Genomic DNA, 27,346 nt, shown 5'->3' with positions numbered 1-27,346 from the left:
CGCGGCTGCGTTCGCATACATTGGGACCCGCGGCTGCGTTCGCATACATTGGGACCCGCGGCTGCGTTCGCATACGTTAGGACCCGCGGCTGCGTTCGCATAAATTGGGACCCACGGCTGCGCTCGCATAAATTGGGACCCGCGGCTGCGCTCGCATAAATTGGGACCCGCGGCTGCGCTCGCATAAATTGGGACCCGCGGCTGCGCTCGCATAAATTGGGACCCGCGGCTGCGCTCGCATACATTAGGACCAGCGGCTGCGTTCGCATACATTAGGACCCGCGGCTGCGTTCGCATACATTAGGACCCGCGGCTGCGTTCACATAAATGAGTTCCTGGTTTTACTACCACATGTCAAAGTTTCAAAATTGTGCTTGCCCATTTAGATTTGTTTTACCCCGAGGGCGTGAAGGGGTCATGTTCTCCAAATTCACATCAAACGTTTCCACTCACCCAGAATCACACCAAAGAAAACAGAGAGCCAAAGAAGTTTTCTACGGTAACTTTAATCAAGATTATTACGTTAAGGGGACATGGAAATTCTAGGACGTAGCTTTCGGGACTCGGGGAAACCTTCAATGCATTTGGCAATATTCGGCAAACAGTAAAAACGACAATTTATTGTGCAATAAACTCCAGGGGGGGGGGCGCCATGTTGCGGAGGCGTCTTCCTCCGGCCCCCCGTGCTGATAATACAGAATTCACATTGTGCACCGGGAAGAAGACCGCCCCCCCACACATGGCTCTGCTGGTCTGGGGGGTGATGGGGGGGGAATAGACAGAGACTGCGGCTGTGCTCTTATAACACGTTGTGCTTGTCTATAGAAGGGGGTCTTGCATAGGACGTCACCTAAGGTCAGAGGGTGACATTTTGGGGGGGGGGGGGGGGAGTTGTGCTCACAGTTTCTTATTTTTTTTTGTTCTCTATACTTTGGGTTTCTCTGCAGGATAAAGATGGCAATTTCAAAGATTAAAAAAATAGTTTCAGTAGACACAGAAGATAAAAAAATATCAACGCTATCGACCAACGACAAAATACTTCTTACTCGTTAGTTCATCAAATACGGGAGGATTAGAACACTGCTCGCTACGGCTCTAGGTCAAAGTTCTAATACTTGTTGGCAGATTTGTGGAACATTAAAAACAATAAAAAGATACAGAAAGCGAGTTACAGGCGACTCTCCATCATACATTCGTCTCTACAAATCTCCTAGACAGACGTGCCGATACATTCACAGATACCAATCTACAAGACAAGAAAAAAAAAGAAAAAAGAAGAGTCCCAGGATGGCGGAGAGCTCGGAGAAGAACAGGAATTCGTTTTGTAGGGGTGGGGGTGGGGTTTTAGGGGACGATGGAAGGCAGAGCTTTCATCATTTGCACCATTGTGTTACGGCTTCTCAAAGTGGTTTGGTGCGCGCGCGCCTGCGCCCAACAGTCTGTGTGTCCGGGCTCCGCTCCATGCTGCACGGCGGGGCGAGGAACACTTGCGGAAGAAGAAATAAAAGTCGAGAAATAAACAGCAGGCTTCATTAGAATGTGTTTAGTGCAATGGTCACGATGGCCGCGTGCGGGTCCGCACTGCACCAAAATAGGAATACAAAGGGTTGTGGTTGGCACCAGATCATCACTACGGTCACATTACAGCTTCAGCGGACATGGTGGCCCCAATGCGGGACCTGAGACACGAAAAGGGGCCTCTACTGCTCAGGTGAGCGACATCCCAGTCTGTCCAATGACACAGCCTGGTCATCAATCCAGTCTGCTGTTCCAGAGGGTGGATTATTGGATCTCGTGCAGGTTTTCCCCCCAGGCCACATGGGTGGTGGAATCATTTTTCTGGCAGGAGATTTAGCCACTTGGCAACCTTCTCATCAGGCTGGACTCACAACTTTGTATTTGTGCATTGACACCAATAGAAACGCATCAAAACACGTCAATGTGTGCTTTCAGTGCACTATGAACATTCGTCATAATGCAAAAAGCAAAGATAGAGGGCGCAAACGCCTAGTGCATTATCTTTAACACTTTATTAAAGAGTAAATTATACTCATTAAGCTAAGTGGGATGATAACATGTTTCGGGTAACTGGCCCCCTTCCTCTGAGCTATAGCCAAAGCTCTGAGGAAGGGGTCCAGTTTCCCGAAACATGTTATCATCCCACTTAGCTTGTGAGTGTAATTCATGTCTTCCTATACCCTTTAAAGTGAAAGTAAACTCCCCTATCGTTTTCAGCCAAGGAAGCTGCCATCTTTGCCTCTGTTTAATCTTCAACTGCTATGGTGCTGCACATGTGATCCGTTATGACACCAGCCATTGGATGGTTTGATAGTTTGGCTGAGAGCACAGCCAATGTGCAGTTAGCATTCCCGGCATGCCTTTTTTTTTTTTAACGGTGTAAATCGATGGGTTTACTTCCACTTTATTAAAGTGCTAAAGATAATGTATCCTTCTGTTTCTGTTTTGTACAATGTTGGATTTCCCCAATCTGAGGAGGACTGCCCCGCCTATCCTTCCAGTCTGAGTTGACTCTTGTGGGATTCGTGGCGCTATGACGGGTGCCGCTACCGTGACGTGTGAAGTTTACTTGTCTATCTCCTATGCATCATAACGCAAATCGGTGCATCCTTGACATGATGCTTTTACATGCGCCATATGGGGTCCATGCACACCTTGAAGGACTTTACTGCATGTCCTAATGCCGGAGTTGAGATGCGTTTCCCTTGATTCAATTGGAATAAGCATCAAGTGAAAAAGCAAAGATGTGAACCAGCCTCAATGCGGTACCGCTGACCAAAAAATATTGGTAGCAAAAATATTTTGTTGACCATACGACCAACATTATGATCAACTGATATGGTGATCAATTGGATAAAAGAATCAAATTGTTACAATCAATAACTGACCATTCCTGGTGAATTATTTTTGGTGGAAAACCCAACAGAATTTGTCAAACTTGAGTTTTCCTTTCTTTTGAATCTCCCCCCTCATTTGAAACCATCAAATCTACACTCTATGGCCAAAAGTCTGTGAACACTTGACCGTCACACTTATATAACCTTGTTGGACATTCTAATCCAGAGTCATGACCTTTATTGGGCGTTGCCTCCCTTTGTGGCTATAAAAACCTCCACTCTTCTGGGAACTCATTGAAGACTTCCCATGGCAGCACAGCCTTCACAGACCTTGTTGAACCTCCCTTTCCAGAACCGTAACCATTAATACCGAGTCACCCCCTCCTATAATATGGAATGGACTCTCCTTTGTAGTTACACCAGCCTTTGCTTTCCTGGGAAGACCTTGTTGAACTTCCCATTACAGAATCATGATCATTAATATTGAGCCCCTCCCCATCCCGTGGCCATTTGAATGGGGATGTCCCTCCTTTGTAGTTACGCCAGCCTTCAATCTTCTGGAAAGACCTTGTTGAACTACCCATTGCAGAACCATGACCATTAATGTTGAGTTGTCTCCTCCTCCCCCCAATGGCTATTAATACTGAGTTGCCTTCTCTCCCCCCCCCCATGGCTGGTAATAAGGACCCCCCCCCCCCCCCATACATTATTATGGAGTTGCTCCCTTCATGGCTATAACATCATAGACTCTTCTAGGAAGGCTTTCCACAAGATTTTGCAATGTCTGTGGCAATGTGTGCCCATTTGTGAGGTCAGGTATTGATGTTGGGTGGGAAGACCTGGCTCACAAGTTGGGCCTCACATTGGGCACCAAAAAAAGAGCCAGCTTGCAACTGACATTCCAATTCATCCCAAAGTTGCTCAGTAGGGTGGAGGTCAGCGTTCTGCGCAGGACGCTCGAGTTCCTGCACACCAAACTGGTTCTCCATGTCTTTATGGAGCTGGCTTTGTACACAGGGGAAAGTCATGCGCTAACTGATAAGGGTCTTCACCAAACTGTTACCACAAAGTTGGAAGAGCTCAATTGTCTCCAAAGTCTTTGTATGATGGAGTATTACCAGGACCCTTCACCGGAGACACCTGAACTCCATCATTTGGAGTGGGGTTCACATACTTTTGGCCATATAGTGTACATTTGACTGTTTATCATTTTGGGCAGATTGTTATATGAAATATATTTGATTATGAAGTACACTATAGTGCACATTGGGGACGAGTACTTTTTTTTTTCTGTCCAATTAATTAAATTCCTCGGCACATGACTGGATTCTAAAGGCTTAGTGAAAAAAGCGCTTCTTAAGTAAGTCACCCCCAACATGCCGCTATGTGCTGTACCTCACAAGCTGGACTTCTTTTACATGCAGCATTGATATAAATGTTTTGCAATGAGAAGTGGACGGCGCGTGCAGCGACTACCAAATAGCCATCATCTGTGCTGCAAATAACAGCCAAACTCCATTTTTTTTTTCAACCGCCAGAAACAGATACTTTGCTGCTATGGGCAACGCAGACAGTTTCTCTGACCAGTCTGGAGGATTGCACGAAGGAATGACTGAGAATATTACAATGTTCCACACCAGGTTCTCATGTCCGGGACTGACCATGGGATGTAACGTGGAGCTATAGGCTCTTCATGAATACTGTAGTGACCATCCACAGGCAGAAGCTCAAAGCACCAATATATATTCTCATTAGTATTCTCATTAGCAGTGTGCTGCCACCTTGTGGTGATATCTGGTGTTGCCTCACAACCAAACGTTGAGTCATTACAGATTTTGGCACATGGTGGCTCAGCGGTAATGGAACTACAAGTCCCAGCAGGGCTGACAGGGGCGCTCTGATTCCTGCAGTTCCACCATAGCTGCAGCCTTTTATTTGTAAGCCTGTATAGAGGCTGTATAGGTCCCATATTGCTGGTGCTCCCAGTGTTCTGCCCAGTGCAGAGTGCGTTTCCCCGCACATGGCCTGTTCCCAGAAGTCTCTGCTGCCTCCAGGAGAGACCGAACCCTTCTACCACTAGACTGTATAAAATCCAGCAGCCTTATATTAGAAATAATACCAGTAGAGATATGACGCCATATACCAGCCCTGTGCCAGATTCCTTTTGTCTTTTTTATTTTATTTTGATGTGCTTTCTGTGATGGTACCCAACCTAAATGTTGGATGGCCGAGGCAAAGTGTCCTATAGCAGCTAATGCTCCAAAAAAGATGTCACTTTAAACGGTGATGGTACCTAACCTAAACGTTGGGTGAGAGGCTTCCCTTTTTCTCTTTGTAGTGCTAGTGGCCCTTTAAGCCACTCAACGGGATATCTCACCTACTTCCTGAAACATTCTGGTTCTTGGTTCCATAACTTTTATCTATGGAGGTTTATTATGTCTGTGAGGTGTGAAAGTTCTCTGAAATACAGAGCCGCCCCAAGATCTAAACTCTAGAACTGGGAGAAGACAGCAGACTGGACAATGGCAACGTGTGCTATAGCAGCTAATGCTCCAACGAAAAAGTCATTTTCCGCCCTGTTTTTATTTAATGTGCTTATGTGATGGTACTTAACCTAAATGTTGGATGAGGGTTCCCCTTTTCTCCTTGTACTACTGACCATCCCTTTAAGCCACTCAACAAAATGTCTCACCTACATCCTACAAAGTTCTTGCTCTTAGTTCTATAACGTTTATTCATTTTATGGAGGTTTATTACGTCTCTGAGGTGTGAAGAGTCTCTGGATTACAGAGCCACCCCAAAATCTAAACTCTAGAAGTGGGAGAAGACAGCAAACTGGACAATGGTACCATATGCCGTCCAATCCAATAATCCAAACATGGCAAAGTGTCCTATAGCAGCTAAAATAAGTTAATCCCCCCCCCTTTTTAGTTTTTTTGTGATGGTACCTAACCTAAATGTTGGATGGGAGGTTCTCCTTTTCCCCTTTGTACTGGCTGCCCCTTTAAGCCGCCTGACAGAATGTCTCACCTATTTCTTAATCCAAACACGGAAAATCGTCCAATAGCAGCACATGCTCCGGAAAAAAATGACATCTGATGCCTTTGTAGAGCTTTTTTCCATTGTCAATGAAGACTCGGAGCTCTGCCGTAACTGAGGTTCAAACTGCTTGCAGCCATGAAATTTCCCCCTTTCTTGGCAGTACTGATTTTGAAACTACAGGTAAAGGATGTTGACTCAAGACCTTAAAGATCCAATGGGTTGGAGTCCATGTGGAATATAACTCAAGAACACTACCAAAAGGGAAAAGCCAACAATGTGGACTCAAACGACCCAATATTTACTCTTGAGCCCACATTACTGTTTTTTCTAATCTGGCATTGTTCTTAAGACTGCCATTTGCGATTTCCTTCAGCAGAGAGAATTGATAAGAAGGAATTAAACAAGTCAGTAAAATGTAGTTTAGTCTCGGGTCATATCAAGTGCCTAATCCAAAGGAGAAGATCAGCTGCATTCCAAAAAATGTCAAAGCCGGGTAACTTCTGGTCTGATCTGTTGGTTGAGGTGGATGGACTTTTTTTCAACCAGATTATCTATGGCCAACATTACCCTCCCTTGGGATTCTCTGTTCATGTTATCGGGATGAATAAAGTTACCAGCATTGGAATTTTCTTTGGCGTTTTGCTAGTCTTCCCCTTTGCATTAATGCAGTCAATGGGACATAGGGTGGGCCCTTGCTGTTGTTTAGCACCCGATGTTCCTTGGGGGTGATCTGACTCGGAGCTTGGGAGCAGCCTACTCTATGCTCAATATATAAAGTGGTGCCATCCAGACTGGGCTGACTGGCACATGAACTTCCTTCCTTAAGTGTGCCTTACAAAATGAACCCAAGGCAAAGCCCCCCCGATACAGCTGGTATATCCATTAAGGGCATGAAAGTTTAGGTATTATGGCACGAAGGGCCGGTATATGGGGTACATTTTGGCAAATCCCAATATTTGTAGGTAATGGAACAAAAGTTGTCACTCGGCCAGGAACTCTGGGCAGACCCAGATTAGTAATACCTTTGTAGGGTAACAGGTATGGAATTATTAGGAAGACTTGGATCAAGCTGCTGGATCAATAACTATCTCAGTGGCTTCTGTGTTGGCAGTGGTAAAAAAAAGTCTAAAACAGAGACAGTTTGATCCACAGGAGGGCGCTGCGGTACCCTTACGAAAGACAATTCAGCGTGTCCCTCGCGGTACGCACAGCTTGGTAGCAGCTCCTTCTTTGTGTTATCAGTCAGTGGCGCACTGGGCAGATATGGATGTAGACGCAGCAGGTCGGGAAAGTGGCCCCTTTTGTCACATAGTGGCCCCTTTTGTCACATAGTGGCCCCTTTTGTCACATAGTGGCCGTCCACTTCCTGCTGTCCTTCTCAAGTAACAGGAATAAGAAGTGTTTGCATTTCTCTTCTTCTCTCTCCCCAGTTCAGTAAAATGTCCTACGTTGCCGGGGGAAGAGTAACGGAGGATGCACAACCCCTGGCCTCCCCGGGTTAAAAAAAAAACAGAGCTTATAAAACTCTAAAAAATACAATTTCATGTAAACTAAAATTAGAAGAGTTAGATCTACGTTGTGAGATGATGCCATCTCTCTCCCCCCTGTGTTCTCCCATGGCGCACATGGTTGGTGTCCTGGCAATGAGAGTCGGGGGCAGGGCGATCCGGGGCCGTGGCTCCTCTGCTCAGCAGCTGAACGGTTGATGTCTCCTCGTGGATGGGAGAAACAGTTTGATAGTTATTCTGTTGAATGCTCTGAGGTGACGGGTTGGAAAGAGGACAATGGAGGATACGACTGGTCTGGATAAAGACAAAAGGGGGACGGGGTGGGGGTCGGGGGGGGGGGAAGGGTAAAGACGCATCCATACCACCAGTGCCTTTCTCCACCCCTTCCTTAGGAGCTGGTTACACTTTAGAGTCCTGGCTGTGGGCCTGCCCGTTGCTGCCCTGTATTGTTAGGCCGATCTCCTCCTTCTGCTTCTCCGGGTTCAGCGGCTGGATTTCGGGGCTACCCTCCTCTAGTGCATATCGGCCAGTCCGGTGCTCAAGCAGAGCTGGTCCCCAGTCCTTGCTGGCCTTCACCGAGTTCTTCAACCGCTGCCAATGGGACAAGAAACAAATCAGAGGCTAAGAAGTGCACCAATCACTCGACCTGTAAGCTAAATTGATGGTAATAGCAGGAGGCCCCAGGGGGCTGAACCTTCTGCCAGACCTGTGGAGCACCTTTCCTGCAAGGTCACGACCCAGAACCTCCCCCACCCCACTACTGGCCTATGATTGTGGCCTCACTCACCAACAATGAAGTGCTGGAGATGGGATGGTGCAGATTAAAACCAACAGCAAGGAAGTGTGACCCCTATCAGTGCACCCCAGCCTTGCAGGGTGTGTGGCACTCTACAGGGCCATTGTGACTCTAACAAACCCTGTCACTCCATCAACTCTTGTGTCACCAAAAACCCCTGTGTCACCACCATGCCCCCCATGTCTCTAGCAACCCTAGTGACTCTTGTAACTCCAATGACCGTTGTTTTTACAGCATCCCTTGTTATTCCAGTGACCCCTGTGTCTCCAGCTACCTTTGTGACTCCATCAACCCCATTGTCTTCAGTGACCCCTGTGTCTCCAGTGACTCCTGTGTCTATAATGACAATGACCGTTGTGTCTTCAGCAACCCTTATGTCTCCAGCTACCTTTCTGACTCCATGAACCCCATTGTCTCCAGCGACTCCTGCGAACCAGTTACCCTTGTGTCCCCAGCAACCATTGCATCTCCAGTGACTTTAGCGAACCAGTGACCCTTGTGTCTCCAGCTATCCTTGTGAACCAGTGACCTTTGTGTCACCAGCAAACCTTGTGACTTCTACAACCCCTCAGTCCCCGGTGATCCATGTGTCCCAATTATTCCTTCTGACTCTATTAAACCCAGTGTCTCCAGTGACTCCTGTGAATTAATGACCTCTGTGTCTCCAGTGACTCCCATGAACCAGTGACCCTCTGTGTACTCCAGCTACCCTTGTGACTTTAGAAACCACTATGTCCCCAGTTTCCCCTGTGTCTCCAGCAATCATTGTGTCCCAGGTGACCCCTTTGTCTCCAGTGACTGTGTCTTCAGCGACTCTTGTAAACCAGTGACCCTTGTGTTCCCAGTGACATCTGTCTCCCAAGTGACCCTTGTGTCCCCAGTGACCCTTGTGTCTCCAGCAACCCTTGTTTCTCAATTGACCCTTGTGTCCCTAGTGATCCCTGTTCCTCCAGTGACTTATGTGAACCAGTGACTCTCTGTGTCTCCAACAATCCCTGTGTCTCCAGCTACCCTTGTGAACCAGTGACCCTTGTGTCTTTGGCTACTCTTGTGACTTTAGAAACCACTGTGTCTCCAGCAATTGTGTCCCCAGTGTCTCCAGCGACTCCTGTGAACCAGTGACTCTTGTGTCCCCAGTGACTCCTGTGCCTCCAGCGACTATTGTGAACCAGTGACCCTTGTGTTCCCAGTGGCATTTGTCTCCCCAGTGACCCCCGGTGTCTCCAACAAACATTGTGTCTCCAGCAACTATTGTGAACTAGTGACCCTTGTGTCCACAGTAGCCCTTGTGTCTCCAGCAATCATTGTGTCTCCAGTGACTCCTGTAAACCAGCGACCCTTGTGTCCCAAGTGACCTTTGTGTCTCCATTGACCCCTGTGTCTCCAGCAACCATTGTGTCTCCAGTGACTCCTGTGAAACAGCGACCCTTGTGTCTCCAGCAACCCTTGTGTCTCCAGCAACCCTTGTGTCTCCAGCAACCCTTGTGTCTCCAGCAACCCTTGTGTCTCCAGCAATCCTTGTGTCTCCAGCAATCCTTGTGTCCCTAGTGATCCCTGTTCTTTCAGCGACTTATGTGAACCAGTGACCCTCTGTGTCTCCAACAATCCCTGTGTCTCCAGCTACCCTTGTGAACCAGTGACCCCTGTGTCTTTGGCTACTCTTGTGACTTCAGAAACCACTGTGTCTCCAGCAATTGCTGTGTCCTCAGTGTCTTGTGAACCAGTGACCCCATGTGTTCCAGGGTCTCCAGCAACTCCTGTGAACCAGTGACTCTTGTGTCCCCAGTGACCCCTGTGCCTCCAGCAACCATTGTGTCTCCAGCGACTATTGTGAACTAGTGACCCTTGTGTCCCCAGTAGCCCTGGTGTCTCCTGTAAACCAGCGACCCTTGTGTCTCCATTGACCCCCTGTGCCTCCAGCAACCATTGTGTCTCCATTGACCCTTCTGTCCCCAGTGACCCCTGTGCCTCCAGTGACTCTTGTGAACCAGTGACCCCCCTGTGTCTTCAACAATCCCTGTTTCTCCAGTTACCCTTGAGACTTCAGAAACCACTGTGTCCCCAGTGACTCCTGTGTCATCAACACTCGTTGTGTCCCGTGTCTTCAGTGACCCTTGTGGCCCCAGTCACCCTTGTGTCTCCATTGACCTTTATGTCCCCAGTGACCCCTATGCCTCCAGCGACTCTTGTGAACCAGTGACTCTTGTGTTCCCAGTGACCTTTGTGTCTCCAGTCACTCCTGTGTCTCCAGTGACTCTTTTGAACCAGTGACCCTCGTGTCTCCTGCAATTACTGTGTCCCCAGTGACCCCTGTGCCTCCAGCGCCTCTTGTGAACCAGTGACCCCTGGTGTCTCCAACAATCCCTGTGTCCCCAGCAACTCTTCTGAACCAGTGACCCTCGTGTCTCCTGCAATTCCTGTGTCCCCAGTGACCCCTGTGCCTCCAGCAACCATTGTGTCTCCGGTGTCTCCAACAATCCCTGTGTCTCCTGCAACTCTTGTGAACCAGTGACCCTTGTGTTCCCAGTGACCTTTGTGTCTCCAGTGACCCCTGTGCCTCTAGCAACCATTGTGTCTCCAGCAACTCTTCTGAACCAGTCACCGTCGTGTCTCCTGCCATTCCTGTGTCCCCAGTGACCCCTGTGCCTCCAGCAACCATTGTGAACCAGTGACCCACATACCTCCTGCAATTCCTGTGTCTCTAGTGCTCCCAGCACATCCTATTGCATGCAGTTACTCTAGGGCAGGGGTTTCACTAGTGGCCCTTCAGCTGTTGCAGAACTACAATTCCCATAAGGCCTTGCAAGGCTGACAGTTACAAGCATGACTCCCATAGGCAGAAACATGAAGGGACTTGTACTTCTGCAACAGCTGGAGGGCCACCAGTTTGAGACCCCTGCCCCAGGGCATCCTGTGTTATCCTGTGACTCCACTGCGCCTCCCTGACACCTGCGTCTCTGCGCAGCCTAAGGAACGCTCCTGTATGTCCTGGATGGTTTCTCTACCCAGTCTGGGTAGAGAACCCAGAGAAAAGTCTAAGTGCATAAAACACAAAGTGAGCACCACACCAATTGTTTTTAGTCCTTATACAGAATAACACAAAATGTTGTCTCCAACACATTTCAATCCCCCCTTCATCAGGGCTGAAAATACAAAAAGAGAAATGCAACATATAAATAGAAAATATTTTCTAAGATATAAAATGATTTTCTTATTCATTTGTATACATTGCATTTCCTGTTTTGTATTCTTTCAGCCCCGATGATGGGGGTACTGTAGCACCCCCTCCTGATATCTAATGGGTATAACTTGTTATAACAGGTATCCCTCCAGGACATGTGTAGGGAAGCCACATATTAGGACTGACTGGCGTTAACTGCAAGCTCTCTGAAGATATCTGGAAGCCTCAGGGAGTCAGTTATAGGAACAGAAAGAAAGAACAAGATTCTGAGAATTCTTGTCTACAAAACGAGTACTATTGCCATGGCTGCAAAGAAGCCTGGCATAGGATGGAAAGATTGTCCGATACAGGACAGGGCTGCATGCGTCTATGTATGAGATGTTGGTGTCCATGAATTACCTGCCCATCCTATAGACCCACCTGGAGGAAGGTGTCCCCTTCAGACCGCGAGATCTCGAAGATGGCATATGCGGGGATACAGATGACCGAGGACAGCGCCATCAGAAATCCCAGCGAGATGGCCCAGCCTGGGTAGAGGTACTCGTTGTATGTGATTGGCCGATATTGAATAACCGTAAAGATTAAGATGAACTGGAGAGGAATCAGAAAAGAAAAATGTGAGCTTGGAGGACCCCTTCATGTGTAAATGTATATAGATTGCATATAAGCCCAGAGCAACCAATCACAATCCTTTTTATATTTTAAATTCTGCACTGCATGCTGATTGGCTGCTTTGTTCATATTGAAGTCACTACAAGGTGAACAAGAAAGAAGTGAGATGAGATCTGATTGGTGGAAGTTCCCACACATTCCCACCCTCTGCTGTAATAAGCCCCTCCCCCACGTGGTGTTCAGCAATTCAAGTACGACCGCTGGGCCCCTCCCTGCAGCATCACCAAAAAATCCAGGGAACTACTACCATTCCTTATGAATGTACCCCAGATGATATCACTATGGGAGTGGATCGATCTCACATTTCAAATAGTTCTGCCCACCAAAAGAGTTAATTAGAAGAGGCACAGCCAATCAGCGTGCACACCCCAGTGCTAAGGTATGTTAAGCACTACCAATGGATCTGATGGGGGAATTCTTCCCTGAAGCCCGCTATCCGACTGACGCCTGATTCGGGGGGCTCTTCTTTCCTGGTGACCATTATCCGACTGACACCAATGATCTGGGGGCTATTATCTCCTAGTGGACACTCTCCCACTGGCCAATGCTTTGGGGGATCTACTCTCTTCTAGTGGCCACTATCCCACTGGCTGGTGATTTGGTGGCTATTCTTTCCTGGTGACCATTATTCCACTGGCCAAAGATTTAGGGTGCTATTTATTCCTAGTGGCCACTTCCCCACTGGCCATTGATTTGGGGGGCTATTCTTTCATGGTGACCACTATCCCACTGGCCATTGATTTGGAGGGCTATTCTTTCATGGTGCCCACTATCCGACTGGCCATTGATTTGGAGGGGCTATTCTTTCATGGTGACCACTATCCCACTGGCCATTGATTTGGGGGGCTATTTTTTCATGGTGACCACTATCCCACTGGCCATTGATTTGGGAGGCTATTCTTTCATGGTGCCCACTATCCCACTGGCCATTGATTTGGGAGGCTATTCTTCATGGAGACCACTATCCCACTGGCCATTGATTTGGAGGGGCTATTCTTTCATGGTGCCCACTATCCCACTGGCCATTGATTTGGAGGGGCCATTCTTTCATGGTGACCACTATCCCACTGACACCAGTGATTTGAGGGCTATTATCTCCTGCTGACCACTTTCCCACTGGCCAATGATTTTGGGGAGGGGGGCTAGTCTTTCCTAGTGGCCACTGTCCTACTAATACCAATGATTTGGTAGACTATTATATCTCTTGGCGACCACTCTCCCACTGGCCAGAGATCGGGTGGCTATACTTTCCCAGTGGCCAATGATTTGGAGGTCTATTCTTTCCCTGTGGAAACTATTCCACGAAGACCAATGATTTGGGAAACTATATTATCAATGATCTTGGGGGAGGGGCACTTTCTCCTTGGGATCACTATCCAGCTGACACCAGTAATTCAGTAATTTGAGGGAGATATTCTCCCCTGGGAGAAATTATCCAATTATTTGGGGTTATGCTCCCTTAGGGATCACTATCCACTGATACTAATGATTTTCAGGCCATCCTTCTCTTTAATACCTATTTTGCATTCCCATACTTTTATTGTACGAGTTCCTTTTTTATTTACTGTTGTGTGTGACAAGTTTTGGAAGAATTTATTGGGCCCTGGTCTCACTAAAGCCTCGTACACGCGGTACGATTGTTGGCCAACCGAGCCTCTGATGGGCGTGTGCCGGGATCTTGTTCTGCATACTAACGTTACACAAATTGTCGCGCCACAAACACGAACGTAGCGACGCACTACGAGGGATTTCAGCTCTTGAGCGCCACCCTCTGGGCCCCTTCTGCTAATGTCGCGTTTGGTGAGCATCGATTCCGAGCATCCGCGTTTGTGCTTTTCGACTTTTGTGTGACGGATTTGTGTACTGACCATCCGAAAATCAGACATCAAACCCTCGTCCGCCGAAAATTTACTAGCCTGCCATCCAACGTTTTTTGGCGGAAAATTGGACAACAATTGTGAAAAGGAGCGTACTAACGGTAAGATTTTAGGACAACAGTCTGTCAGCAGACAATCCCCTGCCAACAATCGTAGCGTTTGCACGAGGCTTCAGTCATTCCCACCTAATAGAAGAGAGGATACAATACATGGAAATGCGGATATCACTAAGTACAGCCAATCATCATTCCTTCCTGCATGTCGGTGGATCTTCCAGCACAAAGAAAAGCAAACAATTCCGCTATACTAGATCATCGCATTGCGGGGGAACTCCTCCGCTATACTAGATCATCGCATTGCGGGGGAACTCCTCCGCTATACTAGATCATCGCATTGCGGGGGAACTCCTCCGCTATACTAGATCATCGCATTGCGGGGGAACTCCGCTGGGGGAGAAAAAAAGACGATGAAACTGCAGATGTGGGATAAGACTCCAAGGAACCTGTATATAGTAATAGCATAAAAAAAACCAACAAATATTCCCAACGCAGCAAAGAGGTCCTGGAAGCAACAACGGGAAATGATTCTGCACTGGGATCTGTCAGATTGTCTTTAGGCTCCATTCACACTCACTGTGCGACCTTGGAAATCGCATGACAAGTGGTTCCCCATGTTCTCCAATGATAACCCTTCATATACGAGTGACTTAAAGTTGCAGCGACTTCAAAGTAGTTCCTGCACTACTTTGGTCCGACTTTCATGCAACTTGAGGTCCACAGACTCCAATGTTAACCCTCAGAAGTTGCATGAAAGTCGTATCTGAATGTCATGCAATGCGACTTGTGTGCAACAGTTGGTACCAATATTTGGTCCTAATTTTGTGTCGAATCGCACCTTTAACCCTTTCAGTACCGGGGACTTTCACCCCCTTCCTACCCAGAACAATCTTCAGCTTTTAGTGCTGCCACACTTTGAATAACAATTGCGCGGTCATGTGACGCTGTAACAAAACAACATTTTTATAATTTCCCCCCCCCCACAAATAGAGATTTCTTTTGGTGGTATTTGATCCTCTCTGGGGGGGTTTTATTTTTTGCGCTACAAATAAAAAAAATACTTGAAAATTAAAAGAAAAAAAAAAGTTTTTCTTTGTTTTTGTTACAAAATTTTGTAAATAAGTACGTTTTCTCATTCATGGATGGGCACTGATGATAGGGCACTTATATGCGGCACTGATATGCAGCACTGATGGGCACTCATAAGTGGCACTAATGGGCAGCACTGATCAGGAGCCCCTAGCAGGCATCACTGATAGACACTGAGCACCATCCCTGTTGGGCATTGATGAGCATACCTGGTGGTCCTGAGTGGGCATCCCTGGTGGTCCTGGGTGGGCATCCCTGGTGGTCCTGCTGGGTGGGCATCCTCGGGGGGCTACACTGATAATCAGTCAGCGCAAACCCCCAATGTCAGGAGAGCAGCCGATCGGCTCTTCTCTACTCACGTCTGTCAGTGTGGGTAGAGGGAAAGCCGATAAATGGCTCTTCCTATTTACACTGTGATCAGCTGTGATAGGACACAGCTGATCATGTGGTAAAGAGCCTCCATCAGAGGTTCTTTTCCAAGATTGGAAATGTTGTGTGTCAGACTAACACCACACCACCGATCGGCGCGTTGCGCACCCCCCACAGGCGCATGCTGGCTTGTTATCCTTCTGGATGTCATATGGCACCCAGTCAGGATAACCGAACCACTTCCTGGCCGTCATTCTGCTATAGGCTGGGCCGGAAGTGGTAAAGTCACCTAGTCTTTCTCTCTTTGTGTGCAACATTTGTCCATTATCTCTGGTCAAAGCCAAAGTCGAACCCAAGTTGCACCCATCCAAAGTTGTGTCAAAGTTGCACTCAAAAATTGGCGCAACTTTGGAGTCATACAAGGGTGAAAGGAGCCTTAGTAAAGAAAGGAAAGGATACAACATTGAGTTAAGTGGCTCTTCATCACTGGAAGACCGCCCATTGCTGGTGTCCCCAAAGCTGGTGTCCCCAAAGCTGGAAGGCCGCCCATCGCTAGTGTCCCCAAAGCTGGTGTCCCCATCTCTATGAGGCCGCCCATCGCTAGTGTCCCAAAAGCTGGTTTCCCCATATCTGGAAGGCCGCCCATCGCTGGTGTCCGCAAAGCTGGAAGGCCGCCCATCGCTATGGCCCCAAAGCTGGTGTCCCCATCTCTGGAAGGCCACCCATCACTAGTGTCCCGATCGCTAGAAGGCCGCCCATCGCTGGTGTCCCCATCGCTGGAAGGCCGCCCATCGCTGATGTCCCCAAAGCTGGTGTCCCCATCGCTGGAAGGCCGCCCATCGCTGGTGTCCCCAAAGCTGGTGTCCCCATCGCTGGAAGGCCGCCCATCGCTGGTGTCCCCAAAGCTGGTGTCCCCATATCTGGAAGGCCGCCCATCGCTAGTGTCCCCAAAGTTGGTGTCCCCATCGCTGGAAGGCCGCCCATCGCTGGTGTCCCCAAAGCTGGTGTCCCCATCGCTGGAAGGCCGCCCATCGCTGGTGTCCCCATATCTGGAAGGCCGCCCATCGCTAGTGTCCCCAAAGCTGTTGTCCCCATATCTCGAAGGCCACCCATCGCTGGTGTCCCCAAAGCTGGAAGGCCACCCATCGCTAGTGTCCCCATCGCTGGAAGGCCACCCATCGCTAGTGTCCCCATCGCTGGAAGGCCACCCATCGCTAGTGTCCCCATCGCTGGAAGGCCACCCATCGCTAGTGTCCCCATCTCCGGAAGGCCGCCCATCGCTGGTGTCCCCAAAGCGGTGCAATCTCTCCTGAGTCTCAATTGCTTCTATACTGGCTACAAAAAAATCTGTATCTTCCAGCAGGTTTTCTATGTTGTATCCTTTCCTTCCTTTACTAAGAATGATCTGCAGCAATCCCGGCACAGACTTCTTCCCTGGAATATCCCCTTATGTACCTAGATCAGTGAAGACAGTCAGGAGAGACTTACAAAGATAATGGCCGGGGAGATGAACCGCCAGCAGACCTGGAAGAAGAGGGGAGGGGGGAACCCCAACATCATCTCAATGTCCTTGAAGTAGTTCCGGTGACCTGGAAGAAGGAAGAGAGGATCAGACAACATGGCGAGGCTCTATGAGGTTCTACCAGTAGAATATTCAGCATTTCCTCACCGATCATACGATAAGAACAAGAGCAAAGAAAAATATATTCTCGCCAATCAGGTTCTGCCTTAAATTCTCTGATCAGCCAAGGCCAGATGAAACCTGGAATGTGATTGGCTGACTTCAAAATTGTGTCATTTTGAACATTAACATCTTAACAGCCTTTTGTGTAGGTTGTTTGTTGAGTTTTTTTTTTTTTTTGGTGACATTTTTTTATTCGGTTTCATAAGAAAATCGCAATTTTTACTTAATTTTTCATAAATTAACCTGAACACCCCCCCCCCCATCAATGGAAAAACCTCGGGTGCAACAATGTACATTGTGTCTTCCGTTATGTACATCACATATATGGCAATGATCAACCAACTGAAGGAATACAGAGAACCCCAAAGTCTCTGGATTTTGGCCGGCTGGACACACCAACAAATTTTACTGTTAATCGTCTATTAAAGTTCTACATCCAATAGGAATGATGGTCACTCACCATAAATATACATTATAGACACACACATGATACAGGAAATGATGACCAGAGAAAAGCTGGCTGCGTAATTATCCATCAGAAGGAGCCAATAGATTCCAGCCTATAGGAGAGAAGGACACAGATTGGAGCCAATCACCAAAGAGATAATAATAATAATCTGAGAAAAGCGCTAACACTATAGCCAGAACTGTCTGTGCTCCGCCATTGGTGTCCCCCAAGATGGACTCCCAGCACTGAAAAGAGTTTCTTGTTGTTATTATTTCTTACAAAGTGTCAGCTGATGGCCACCTGCACCCCACTAGCAGGACTGGCGGCCACCTGCACCCCACTAGCAGGACTGGCGGCCACCTGCACCCCACTATCAGGACTGGCAGCCACCTGCACCCCACTACCAGGACTGGCGGCCACCTGCACCCCACTACCAGGACTGGCGGCCACCTGCACCCCACTATCAGGACTGGCAGCCACTTGCACCCCACTACCAGGACTGGCGGCCACCTGCACCCCACTACCAAGACTGGCGGCCACCTGCACCCCACTACCAGGACTGGCGGCCACCTGCACCCCACTACCAGGACTGGCGGCCACCTGCACCCCACTATCAGGACTGGCAGCCACCTGCACCCCACTACCAGGACTGGCGGCCACCTGCACCCCACTACCAAGACTGGCAGCCACCTGCACCCCACTATCAGGACTGGTGGCCACCTGCACCACACTACCAGGACTGGCGGCCACCTGCACCCCACTACCAGGACTGGCGGCCACCTGCACCCCACTACCAGGACTGGCGGCTACCTGCACCCCACTACCAAGACTGGCGGCCACCTGCACCCCACTATCAAGACTGGCAGCCACCTGCACCCCACTACCAGGACTGGCGGCTACCTGCACCCCACTACCAAGACTGGCGGCCACCTGCACCCCACTACCAAGACTGGCAGCCACCTTCACCCCACTATCAGGACTGGTGGCCACCTGCACCCCACTACCAGGACTGATGGCCACCTGCACCCCACTACCAGGACTGGCGGCCACCTGCACCCCACTATCAGGACTGGCGGCCACCTGCACCCCACTAGCAAGACTTGCGGCCACCTGCACCCCACTACCAAGACTGGCAGCCACCTGCACCCCACTACCAGGACTGGCGGCTACCTGCACCCCACTACCAAGACTGGCAGCCACCTGCACCCCACTACCAGGACTGGCGGCCACCTGCACCCCACTACCAAGACTGGCAGCCACCTGCACCCCACTATCAGGACTGGTGGCCACCTGCACCACACTACCAGGACTGGCGGCCACCTGCACCCCACTACCAGGACTGGCGGCTACCTGCACCCCACTACCAAGACTGGCGGCCACCTGCACCCCACTATCAAGACTGGCGGCCACCTGCACCCCACTACCAGGACTGGCGGCCACCTGCACCCCACTATCAGGACTGGCAGCCACCTGCACCCCACTACCAGGACTGGCGGCCACCTGCACCCCACTACCAAGACTGGCGGCCACCTGCACCCCACTATCAGGACTGGTGGCCACCTGCACCACACTACCAGGACTGGCGGCCCCCTGCACCCCACTACCAGGACTGGCGGCTACCTGCACCCCACTACCAAGACTGGCGGCCACCTGCACCCCACTATCAAGACTGGCGGCCACCTGCACCCCACTTCCAGGACTGGCGGCCACCTGCACCCCACTATCAGGACTGGCGGCCACCTGCACCCCACTAGCAAGACTTGCGGCCACCTGCACTTACTTCAACATCAGGACTGGTGGCCATCTGCACTTACTTCAGCATTTAGGACTGATGGCCACCTGCATCCCACTACCAGGACTGGCGGCCCCCTGCACTCCACTACTTGGACTGGGGTCCATCTGCACCCCACTACCAGGACTGATGACCATATGCACCACATTCTCCAAATTAACAGCCACCTGCACCCCACTCACCAGACTGACAGCCACCTGTACCCCATTACCTGAACTGACAGCCCTAGAATAACAGCCACCCTGTTCATGCAGTTATGTGCAAAAATTATGAGTCCCCCCCCCCCCCCCCCCCGGTAATATTTTAAATAATTTTTCCTTTTTATTACCTTGTAATATAATCATGAAATCATTTGCAAGCTGAAGTTTGGTGCACTATAACCCCTCTAGCTGAATAGTTTATTTATATGGATCTATATAGTAGAACAAACAGAGGGACATCGGAGGAGGGGAAGAAGGACAACTGGCGCTGTGCTTGGTGACTATGAGGTACAGCTGAGCTCACTATCAGTCTAAAGCCGGCCATACATGTATCGCAATTCGGCCCATTCAGCAGGAACCAGCCGAACCTCAATCCATGTATGGGCACTGAGGTTGTACAGAAGTCAATCTACTGATCGGCCTCCATACAACTGCCCCGGTTGGGTTTTCCCTCTCTCGATCAATGGTGATCCTGGACTGACGGCCAATGTATGTTTCCTTTATTTCCTTGAGATCTGATGGGAGAAAAATAAAACCTCCTCCCCCGCACTAATGATATCATGGATGTATAACCCCACCCCGTGCCCCATGGAGGGGTGAAAGGTCGGGGTCAGTTACCTGTGTGGTCAGCGGGATTCCCAGGAGAAAACCAATCACCGCCACTCCCAGCGTCACAACCGTCTTCCAGCGGATAATCCAGTCGTTGCCGATCTCATCCACAATGGCCGTGACCAGAGTCTCCAGCAGGCAGAACTGCAGCCAATGAGAGCCAGAAGGGGGTTATAGTGAGAGGTGACACCAAGTGCCGCCGTGACCCCCGAGGGGAACATTTCTCATATATTATCAATTGCTGAAGATCGGCAAATTCCAATCCTTTAATACTGGAGCTTACCTGTGTGCCCAGTCCCAGCAGGATGAGCATGAAGAAGAACAATATGGACCACAGAGGAGATATGGGCAGCAGGGTCAGAGCCTCAGGATAGGCCACAAAGGCCAGGCCGGGGCCGTGATCAGCCACTTTGGACACATCAACACCCAGGTGGTTAGCCATGAAGCCCAGAATGGAGAAGATGACAAAGCCGGCGTAGACGCTGGTGGCGCAGTTGGTGATACTGATGATGATGCTGTCCCTGAAGGAAGGTGAGAAAATAAATTAGTATCAGACTCTGATGTGCCGGATTCCAGAAGAGGGGCTCTGTGTGACCCCAAAACGCCAACAAAGAGAGGGTCCACAAATGTGCCAATCCCTCCACTGGCCTCCAATCAGTGTCCTCCACCCCTCTCTACCAATCCCTCCCCTGGTATCTATTCAGTGTCCTCCACCCCTCTCTGCCAATCCCTCCACTGGTCTCCATTCAGTGTCCTCCACCCCTCTCTACCAATCCCTCCACTGACCTCCAATCAGTGTCATCCACCCCTCTCTACCAATCCCTCCACTGACCTCCAATCAGTGTCCTCCACCCCTCTCTACCAATCCCTCCACTGACCTCCATTCAGTGTCCTCCACCCCTCTCTACCAATCTCTCCACTGACCTCCATTCAGTGTCCTCCACCCCTCTCTACCAATCCCTCCACTGACCTCCATTCAGTGTCCTCCACCCCTCTCTGCCAATCCCTCCACTGGTCTCCATTCAGTGTCCCCCACCCCTCTCTACCAATCCCTCCACTGACCTCCAATCAGTGTCCTCCACCCCTCTCTACCAATCCCTCCACTGGCCTCCATTTAGTGTCCTCCACCCCTCTCTGCCAATCCCCCCACTGACCTCCATTCAGTGTCATCCACCCCTCTCTGCCAATCCCTCCACTGACCTCCAATCAGTGTCATCCACCCCTCTCTACCAATCCCTCCACTGGTCTCCATTCAGTGTCCTCCACCCCTCTCTACCAATCCCTCCACTGGTCTCCATTCAGTGTCCTCCACCCCTCTCAGCCAATCCTTCCACTGGTCTCCATTCAGTGTCTTCCACCCCTCTCTACCAATCCCTCCACTGACCTCCAATCAGTGTCATCCACCCCTCTCTACCAATCCCTCCACTGACCTCCAATCAGTGTCCTCCACCCCTCTCTACCAATCCCTCCACTGACCTCCATTCAGTGTCCTCCACCCCTCTCTACCAATCTCTCCACTGACCTCCATTCAGTGTCCTCCACCCCTCTCTACCAATCCCTCCACTGACCTCCATTCAGTGTCCTCCACCCCTCTCTGCCAATCCCTCCACTGGTCTCCATTCAGTGTCCCCCACCCCTCTCTACCAATCCCTCCACTGACCTCCAATCAGTGTCCTCCACCCCTCTCTACCAATCCCTCCACTGGCCTCCATTTAGTGTCCTCCACCCCTCTCTGCCAATCCCCCCACTGACCTCCATTCAGTGTCATCCACCCCTCTCTGCCAATCCCTCCACTGACCTCCAATCAGTGTCATCCACCCCTCTCTACCAATCCCTCCACTGGTCTCCATTCAGTGTCCTCCACCCCTCTCTACCAATCCCTCCACTGGTCTCCATTCAGTGTCCTCCACCCCTCTCAGCCAATCCTTCCACTGGTCTCCATTCAGTGTCTTCCACCCCTCTCTACCAATCCCTCCACTGGTCTCCATTCAGTGTCCTCCACCCCTCTCTACCAATCCTTCCACTGGTCTCCACTCAGCGTCCTCCACCCCTCTCTACCAATCCCTCCACTGGTCTCCATTCAGTGTCCTCCACCCCTCTCTACCAATCCCTCCACTGATCTCCATTCAGTGTCCTCCACCCCTCTCTACCAATCCCTACACTGGTCTCCATTCAGTGTCCTCCACCCCTCTCAGCCAATCCTTCCACTGGTCTCCATTCAGTGTCTTCCACCCCTCTCTACCAATCCCTCCACTGGTCTCCATTCAGTGTCCTCCATCCCTCTCTGCCAATCCCTCCACTGGTCTCCATTCAGTGTCCTCCACCCCTCTCTACCAATCCCTCCACTGGTCTCCATTCAGAGTCCTCCACCCCTCTCTGCCAATCCCTCCACTGGTCTCCATTCAGTGTCCTCCACCCCTCTCTACCAATCCCTCCACTGACCTCCATTCAGTGTCCTCCACCCCTCTCTACCAATCCCTCCACTGGTCTCCATTCAGTGTCCTCCACCCCTCTCTACCAATCCCTCCACTGACCTCCATTCAGTGTCCTCCACCCCTCTCTGCCAATCCCTCCACTGGTCCCCATTCAGTGTCCTCCACCCCTCTCTACCAATCCCTCCACTGGTTTCCATTCAGTGTCCTCCACCCCTCTCTACCAATCTCTCCACTGACCTCCATTCAGTGTCCTCCACCCCTCTCTACCAATCCCTCCACTGATCTCCATTCAGTGTCCTCCACCCCTCTCTACCAATCCCTCCACTGACCTCCATTCAGTGTCCTCCACCCCTCTCTACCAATCCCTCCACTGGTCTCCATTCAGTGTCCTCCACCCCTCTCAGCCAATCCTTCCACTGACCTCCATTCAGTGTCCTCCACCCCTCTCTACCAATCCCTACACTGACCTCCATTCAGTGTCCTCCACCCCTCTCTACCAATCCCTCCACTGGTTTCCATTCAGTGTCCTCCACCCCTCTCTACCAATCTCTCCACTGACCTCCATTCAGTGTCCTCCACCCCTCTCTACCAATCCCTCCACTGGTCTCCATTCAGTGTCCTCCACCCCTCTCAGCCAATCCTTCCACTGGTCTCCATTCAGTGTCTTCCACCCCTCTCTACCAATCCCTCCACTGACCTCCATTCAGTGTCCCCCCCCTCTCTACCAATCCCTCCACTGGTCTCCATTCAGTGTCCTCCACCCCTCTCTACCAATCCCTACACTGACCTCCATTCAGTGTCCTCCACCCCCTCTCTACCAATCCCTCCACTGACCTCCATTCAGTGTCCTCCACCCCTCTCTACCAATCCCTCCACTGACCTCCATTCAGTGTCCTCCACCCCTCTCTACCAATCCCTCCACTGGTTTCCATTCAGTGTCCTCCACCCCTCTCTACCAATCTCTCCACTGACCTCCATTCAGTGTCCTCCACCCCTCTCTACCAATCCCTCCACTGGTCTCCATTCAGTGTCCTCCACCCCTCTCTACCAATCCCTCCACTGGTTTCCATTCAGTGTCCTCCACCCCTCTCTACCAATCTCTCCACTGACCTCCATTCAGTGTCCTCCACCCCTCTCTACCAATCCCTCCACTGGTCTCCATTCAGTGTCCTCCACCCCTCTCAGCCAATCCTTCCACTGGTCTCCATTCAGTGTCTTCCACCCCTCTCTACCAATCCCCCCACTGACCTCCATTCAGTGTCCCCCCCCTCTCTACCAATCCCTCCACTGGTCTCCACTCAGCGTCCTCCACCCCTCTCTACCAATCCCTCCACTGGTCTCCATTCAGTGTCCTCCACCCCTCTCTACCAATCCCTACACTGGTCTCCATTCAGTGTCCTCCACCCCTCTCAGCCAATCCTTCCACTGGTCTCCATTCAGTGTCTTCCATCCCTCTCTACCAATCCCTCCACTGGTCTCCATTCAGTGTCCTCCACCCCCCTCTACCAATCCCTCCACTGGTCTCCATTCAGTGTCCTCCACCCCTCTCTGCCAATCCCTCCACTGGTCTCCATTCAGTGTCCTCCACCCCTCTCTACCAATCCCTCCACTGGTCTCCATTCAGTGTCCTCCACCCCTCTCAGCCAATCCCTCCACTGGTCTCCATTCAGTGTCTTCCACCCCTCTCTACCAATCCCTACACTGACCTCCATTCAGTGTCCCCCCCCGTCTCTACCAATCCCTCCACTGGTCTCCATTCAGTGTCCTCCACCCCTCTCTACCAATCCTTCCACTGGTCTCCACTCAGCGTCCTCCACCCCTCTCTACCAATCCCTCCACTGGTCTCCATTCAGTGTCCTCCACCCCTCTCTACCAATCCCTACACTGGTCTCCATTCAGTGTCCCCCCCCCCGTCTCTACCAATCCCTCCACTGGTCTCCATTCAGTGTCCTCCACCCCTCTCTACCAATCCTTCCACTGGTCTCCACTCAGCGTCCTCCACCCCTCTCTACCAATCCCTCCACTGGTCTCCATTCAGTGTCCTCCACCCCTCTCTACCAATCCCTCCACTGGTCTCCATTCAGTGTCCTCCACCCCTCTCTACCAATCCCTACACTGGTCTCCATTCAGTGTCCTCCACCCCTCTCAGCCAATCCTTCCACTGGTCTCCATTCAGTGTCTTCCACCCCTCTCTACCAATCCCTCCACTGGTCTCCATTCAGTGTCCTCCATCCCTCTCTGCCAATCCCTCCACTGGTCTCCATTCAGTGTCCTCCATCCCTCTCTACCAATCCCTCCACTGGTCTCCATTCAGTGTCCTCCATCCCTCTCTACCAATCTCTCCACTGACCTCCATTCAGTGTCCTCCACCCCTCTCTACCAATCCCTCCACTGGTCTCCATTCAGTGTCCTCCACCCCTCTCAGCCAATCCTTCCACTGGTCTCCATTCAGTGTCTTCCACCCCTCTCTACCAATCCCTACACTGACCTCCATTCAGTGTCCCCCCCCGTCTCTACCAATCCCTCCACTGGTCTCCATTCAGTGTCCTCCACCCCTCTCTACCAATCCTTCCACTGGTCTCCACTCAGCGTCCTCCACCCCTCTCTACCAATCCCTCCACTGGTCTCCATTCAGTGTCCTCCACCCCTCTCTACCAATCCCTACACTGGTCTCCATTCAGTGTCCTCCACCCCTCTCAGCCAATCCTTCCACTGGTCTCCATTCAGTGTCTTCCACCCCTCTCTACCAATCCCTCCACTGGTCTCCATTCAGTGTCCTCCATCCCTCTCTGCCAATCCCTCCACTGGTCTCCATTCAGTGTCCTCCACCCCTCTCTACCAATCCCTCCACTGACCTCCATTCAGTGTCCTCCACCCCTCTCAGCCAATCCTTCCACTGGTCTCCATTCAGTGTCTTCCACCCCTCTCTACCAATCCCTCCACTGGTCTCCATTCAGTGTCCTCCACCCCTCTCTGCCAATCCCTCCACTGACCTCCATTCAGTGTCCTCCACCCCTCTCAGCCAATCCTTCCACTGGTCTCCATTCAGTGTCCTCCACCCCTCTCTGCCAATCCCTTCACTGACCTCCATTCAGTGTCCTCCACCCCTCTCAGCCAATCCTTCCACTGGTCTCCACTCAGCGTCCTCCACCCCTCTCTACCAATCCCTCCACTGGTCTCCATTCAGTGTCCTCCACCCCTCCCTACCAATCCCTACACTGGTCTCCATTCAGTGTCCTCCACCCCTCTCAGCCAATCCTTCCACTGGTCTCCATTCAGTGTCTTCCACCCCTCTCTACCAATCCCTCCACTGGTCTCCATTCAGTGTCCTCCATCCCTCTCTACCAATCCCTCCACTGACCTCCATTCAGTGTCCTCCACCCCTCTCTGCCAATCCCTCCACTGACCTCCATTCAGTGTCCTCCACCCCTCTCAGCCAATCCTTCCACTGGTCTCCACTCAGCGTCCTCCACCCCTCTCTACCAATCCCTCCACTGGTCTCCATTCAGTGTCCTCCACCCCTCTCTACCAATCCCTACACTGGTCTCCATTCAGTGTCCTCCACCCCTCTCAGCCAATCCTTCCACTGGTCTCCATTCAGTGTCTTCCACCCCTCTCTACCAATCCCTCCACTGGTCTCCATTCAGTGTCCTCCATCCCTCTCTGCCAATCCCTCCACTGGTCTCCATTCAGTGTCCTCCACCCCTCTCTACCAATCCCTCCACTGGTCTCCATTCAGTGTCCTCCACCCCTCTGAGCCAATCCTTCCACCGGTCTCCATTCAGTGTCTTCCACCCCTCTCTACCAATCCCTCCACTGGTCTCCATTCAGTGTCCTCCACCCCTCTCTACCAATCCCTCCACTGACCTCCATTCAGTGTCCTCCACCCCTCTCTACCAATCCCTCCACTGACCTCCATTCAGTGTCCTCCACCCCTCTCTACCAATCCCTCCACTGGTCTCCATTCAGTGTCCTCCACCCCTCTCTGCAAAACCCTCCCTTCCACTCACCCAACAAAAAATAGTAACAACATACAAAGCAAAATCCAGAACTCTGCCCGAGCTACATCGCCAACCTCAATATCAAGTATTACCCAAACGGTCCTCCTGAGACCTCCTGCTCCCTAGCCTTCTTGTCGTCTCCTCCCATGTTCGCCTCCAGAACTTCTAAGGAGTCACTCCCATCCTCTGGAACCCCCTACACCAATCTGTCCAGCTATCCCCTACTCCGACTGCCTTCAGGGGGCCCCTGAAAACTCATCTCCTCGGGGAAGCCTATCCCACCTCCACCTAACAAATACATTTTATTTTCTTGAAAAGCTCCACCCTATACAGTTATCTTCTGTAGCACCGTCCCTTCTCTTTTAGATTGTAAGCTCTGAGGAGCAGAGTCCTCCTAACCTTCTTGTACTGAATTGTATTCTAACTGTACTGTCTCCGTTTAAATATTGTAAAGAGCCGTGTATAATGTTGGCACTATATAAATCCTGTATAATAATAATAATATATCAGGTATATCCAGGACCGGAGGAGGATCCCCAGTTTTATGAGCCAAGTCCAGGTTGACCCCAGCCAGTGACCACTTACCTGTAACAGTTGTTGTGAAACTTGTTGTAGGAAGCCATTGTGATAAGTCCCCCCCACGCACATCCCAGAGAGTAGAATATCTGAGAGGCGGCATCACCCCAAACCTGCAGGAGGACACAAAGAAACTCCTATAAATCCCCATTATAT

General features: G+C 50.8%; 1 protein-coding gene across 5 annotated transcripts in view; it reads right to left on the bottom strand.

Annotated features, from left to right (window-relative positions):
* Nucleotides 1-487: 487 nt before the first annotated feature.
* Nucleotides 488-27,346, bottom strand: part of SLC6A9 (solute carrier family 6 member 9) — a 198,284-nt gene continuing 171,425 nt past the window's right edge. For all 5 annotated transcript variants that reach the window (XM_077450764.1, XM_077450765.1, XM_077450766.1 and 2 more), the window contains 7 exons: nucleotides 27,200-27,303; nucleotides 20,462-20,699; nucleotides 20,188-20,322; nucleotides 17,590-17,689; nucleotides 16,934-17,034; nucleotides 11,803-11,973; nucleotides 488-7,996 (listed from right to left, as the gene is read on the bottom strand). In XM_077450764.1, coding sequence (XP_077306890.1) covers nucleotides 7,805-7,996; nucleotides 11,803-11,973; nucleotides 16,934-17,034; nucleotides 17,590-17,689; nucleotides 20,188-20,322; nucleotides 20,462-20,699; nucleotides 27,200-27,303 — 1,041 coding nt within the window. In that variant the 3' untranslated portion in view covers nucleotides 488-7,804. The remainder of the gene's footprint in view (nucleotides 7,997-11,802; nucleotides 11,974-16,933; nucleotides 17,035-17,589; nucleotides 17,690-20,187; nucleotides 20,323-20,461; nucleotides 20,700-27,199; nucleotides 27,304-27,346) is intronic.

This window comes from Lithobates pipiens, unplaced genomic scaffold (assembly GCF_037356315.1).
Source record: "Lithobates pipiens isolate NorthernLeopardFrog02 unplaced genomic scaffold, aLitPip1_a1.2 Scaffold_23, whole genome shotgun sequence".
Classification (NCBI taxonomy): Eukaryota; Metazoa; Chordata; class Amphibia; order Anura; family Ranidae; genus Lithobates; species Lithobates pipiens.
Note: the sequence above shows the minus strand (reverse complement) of the source record. Positions and strands in the feature narration are given on the sequence as shown.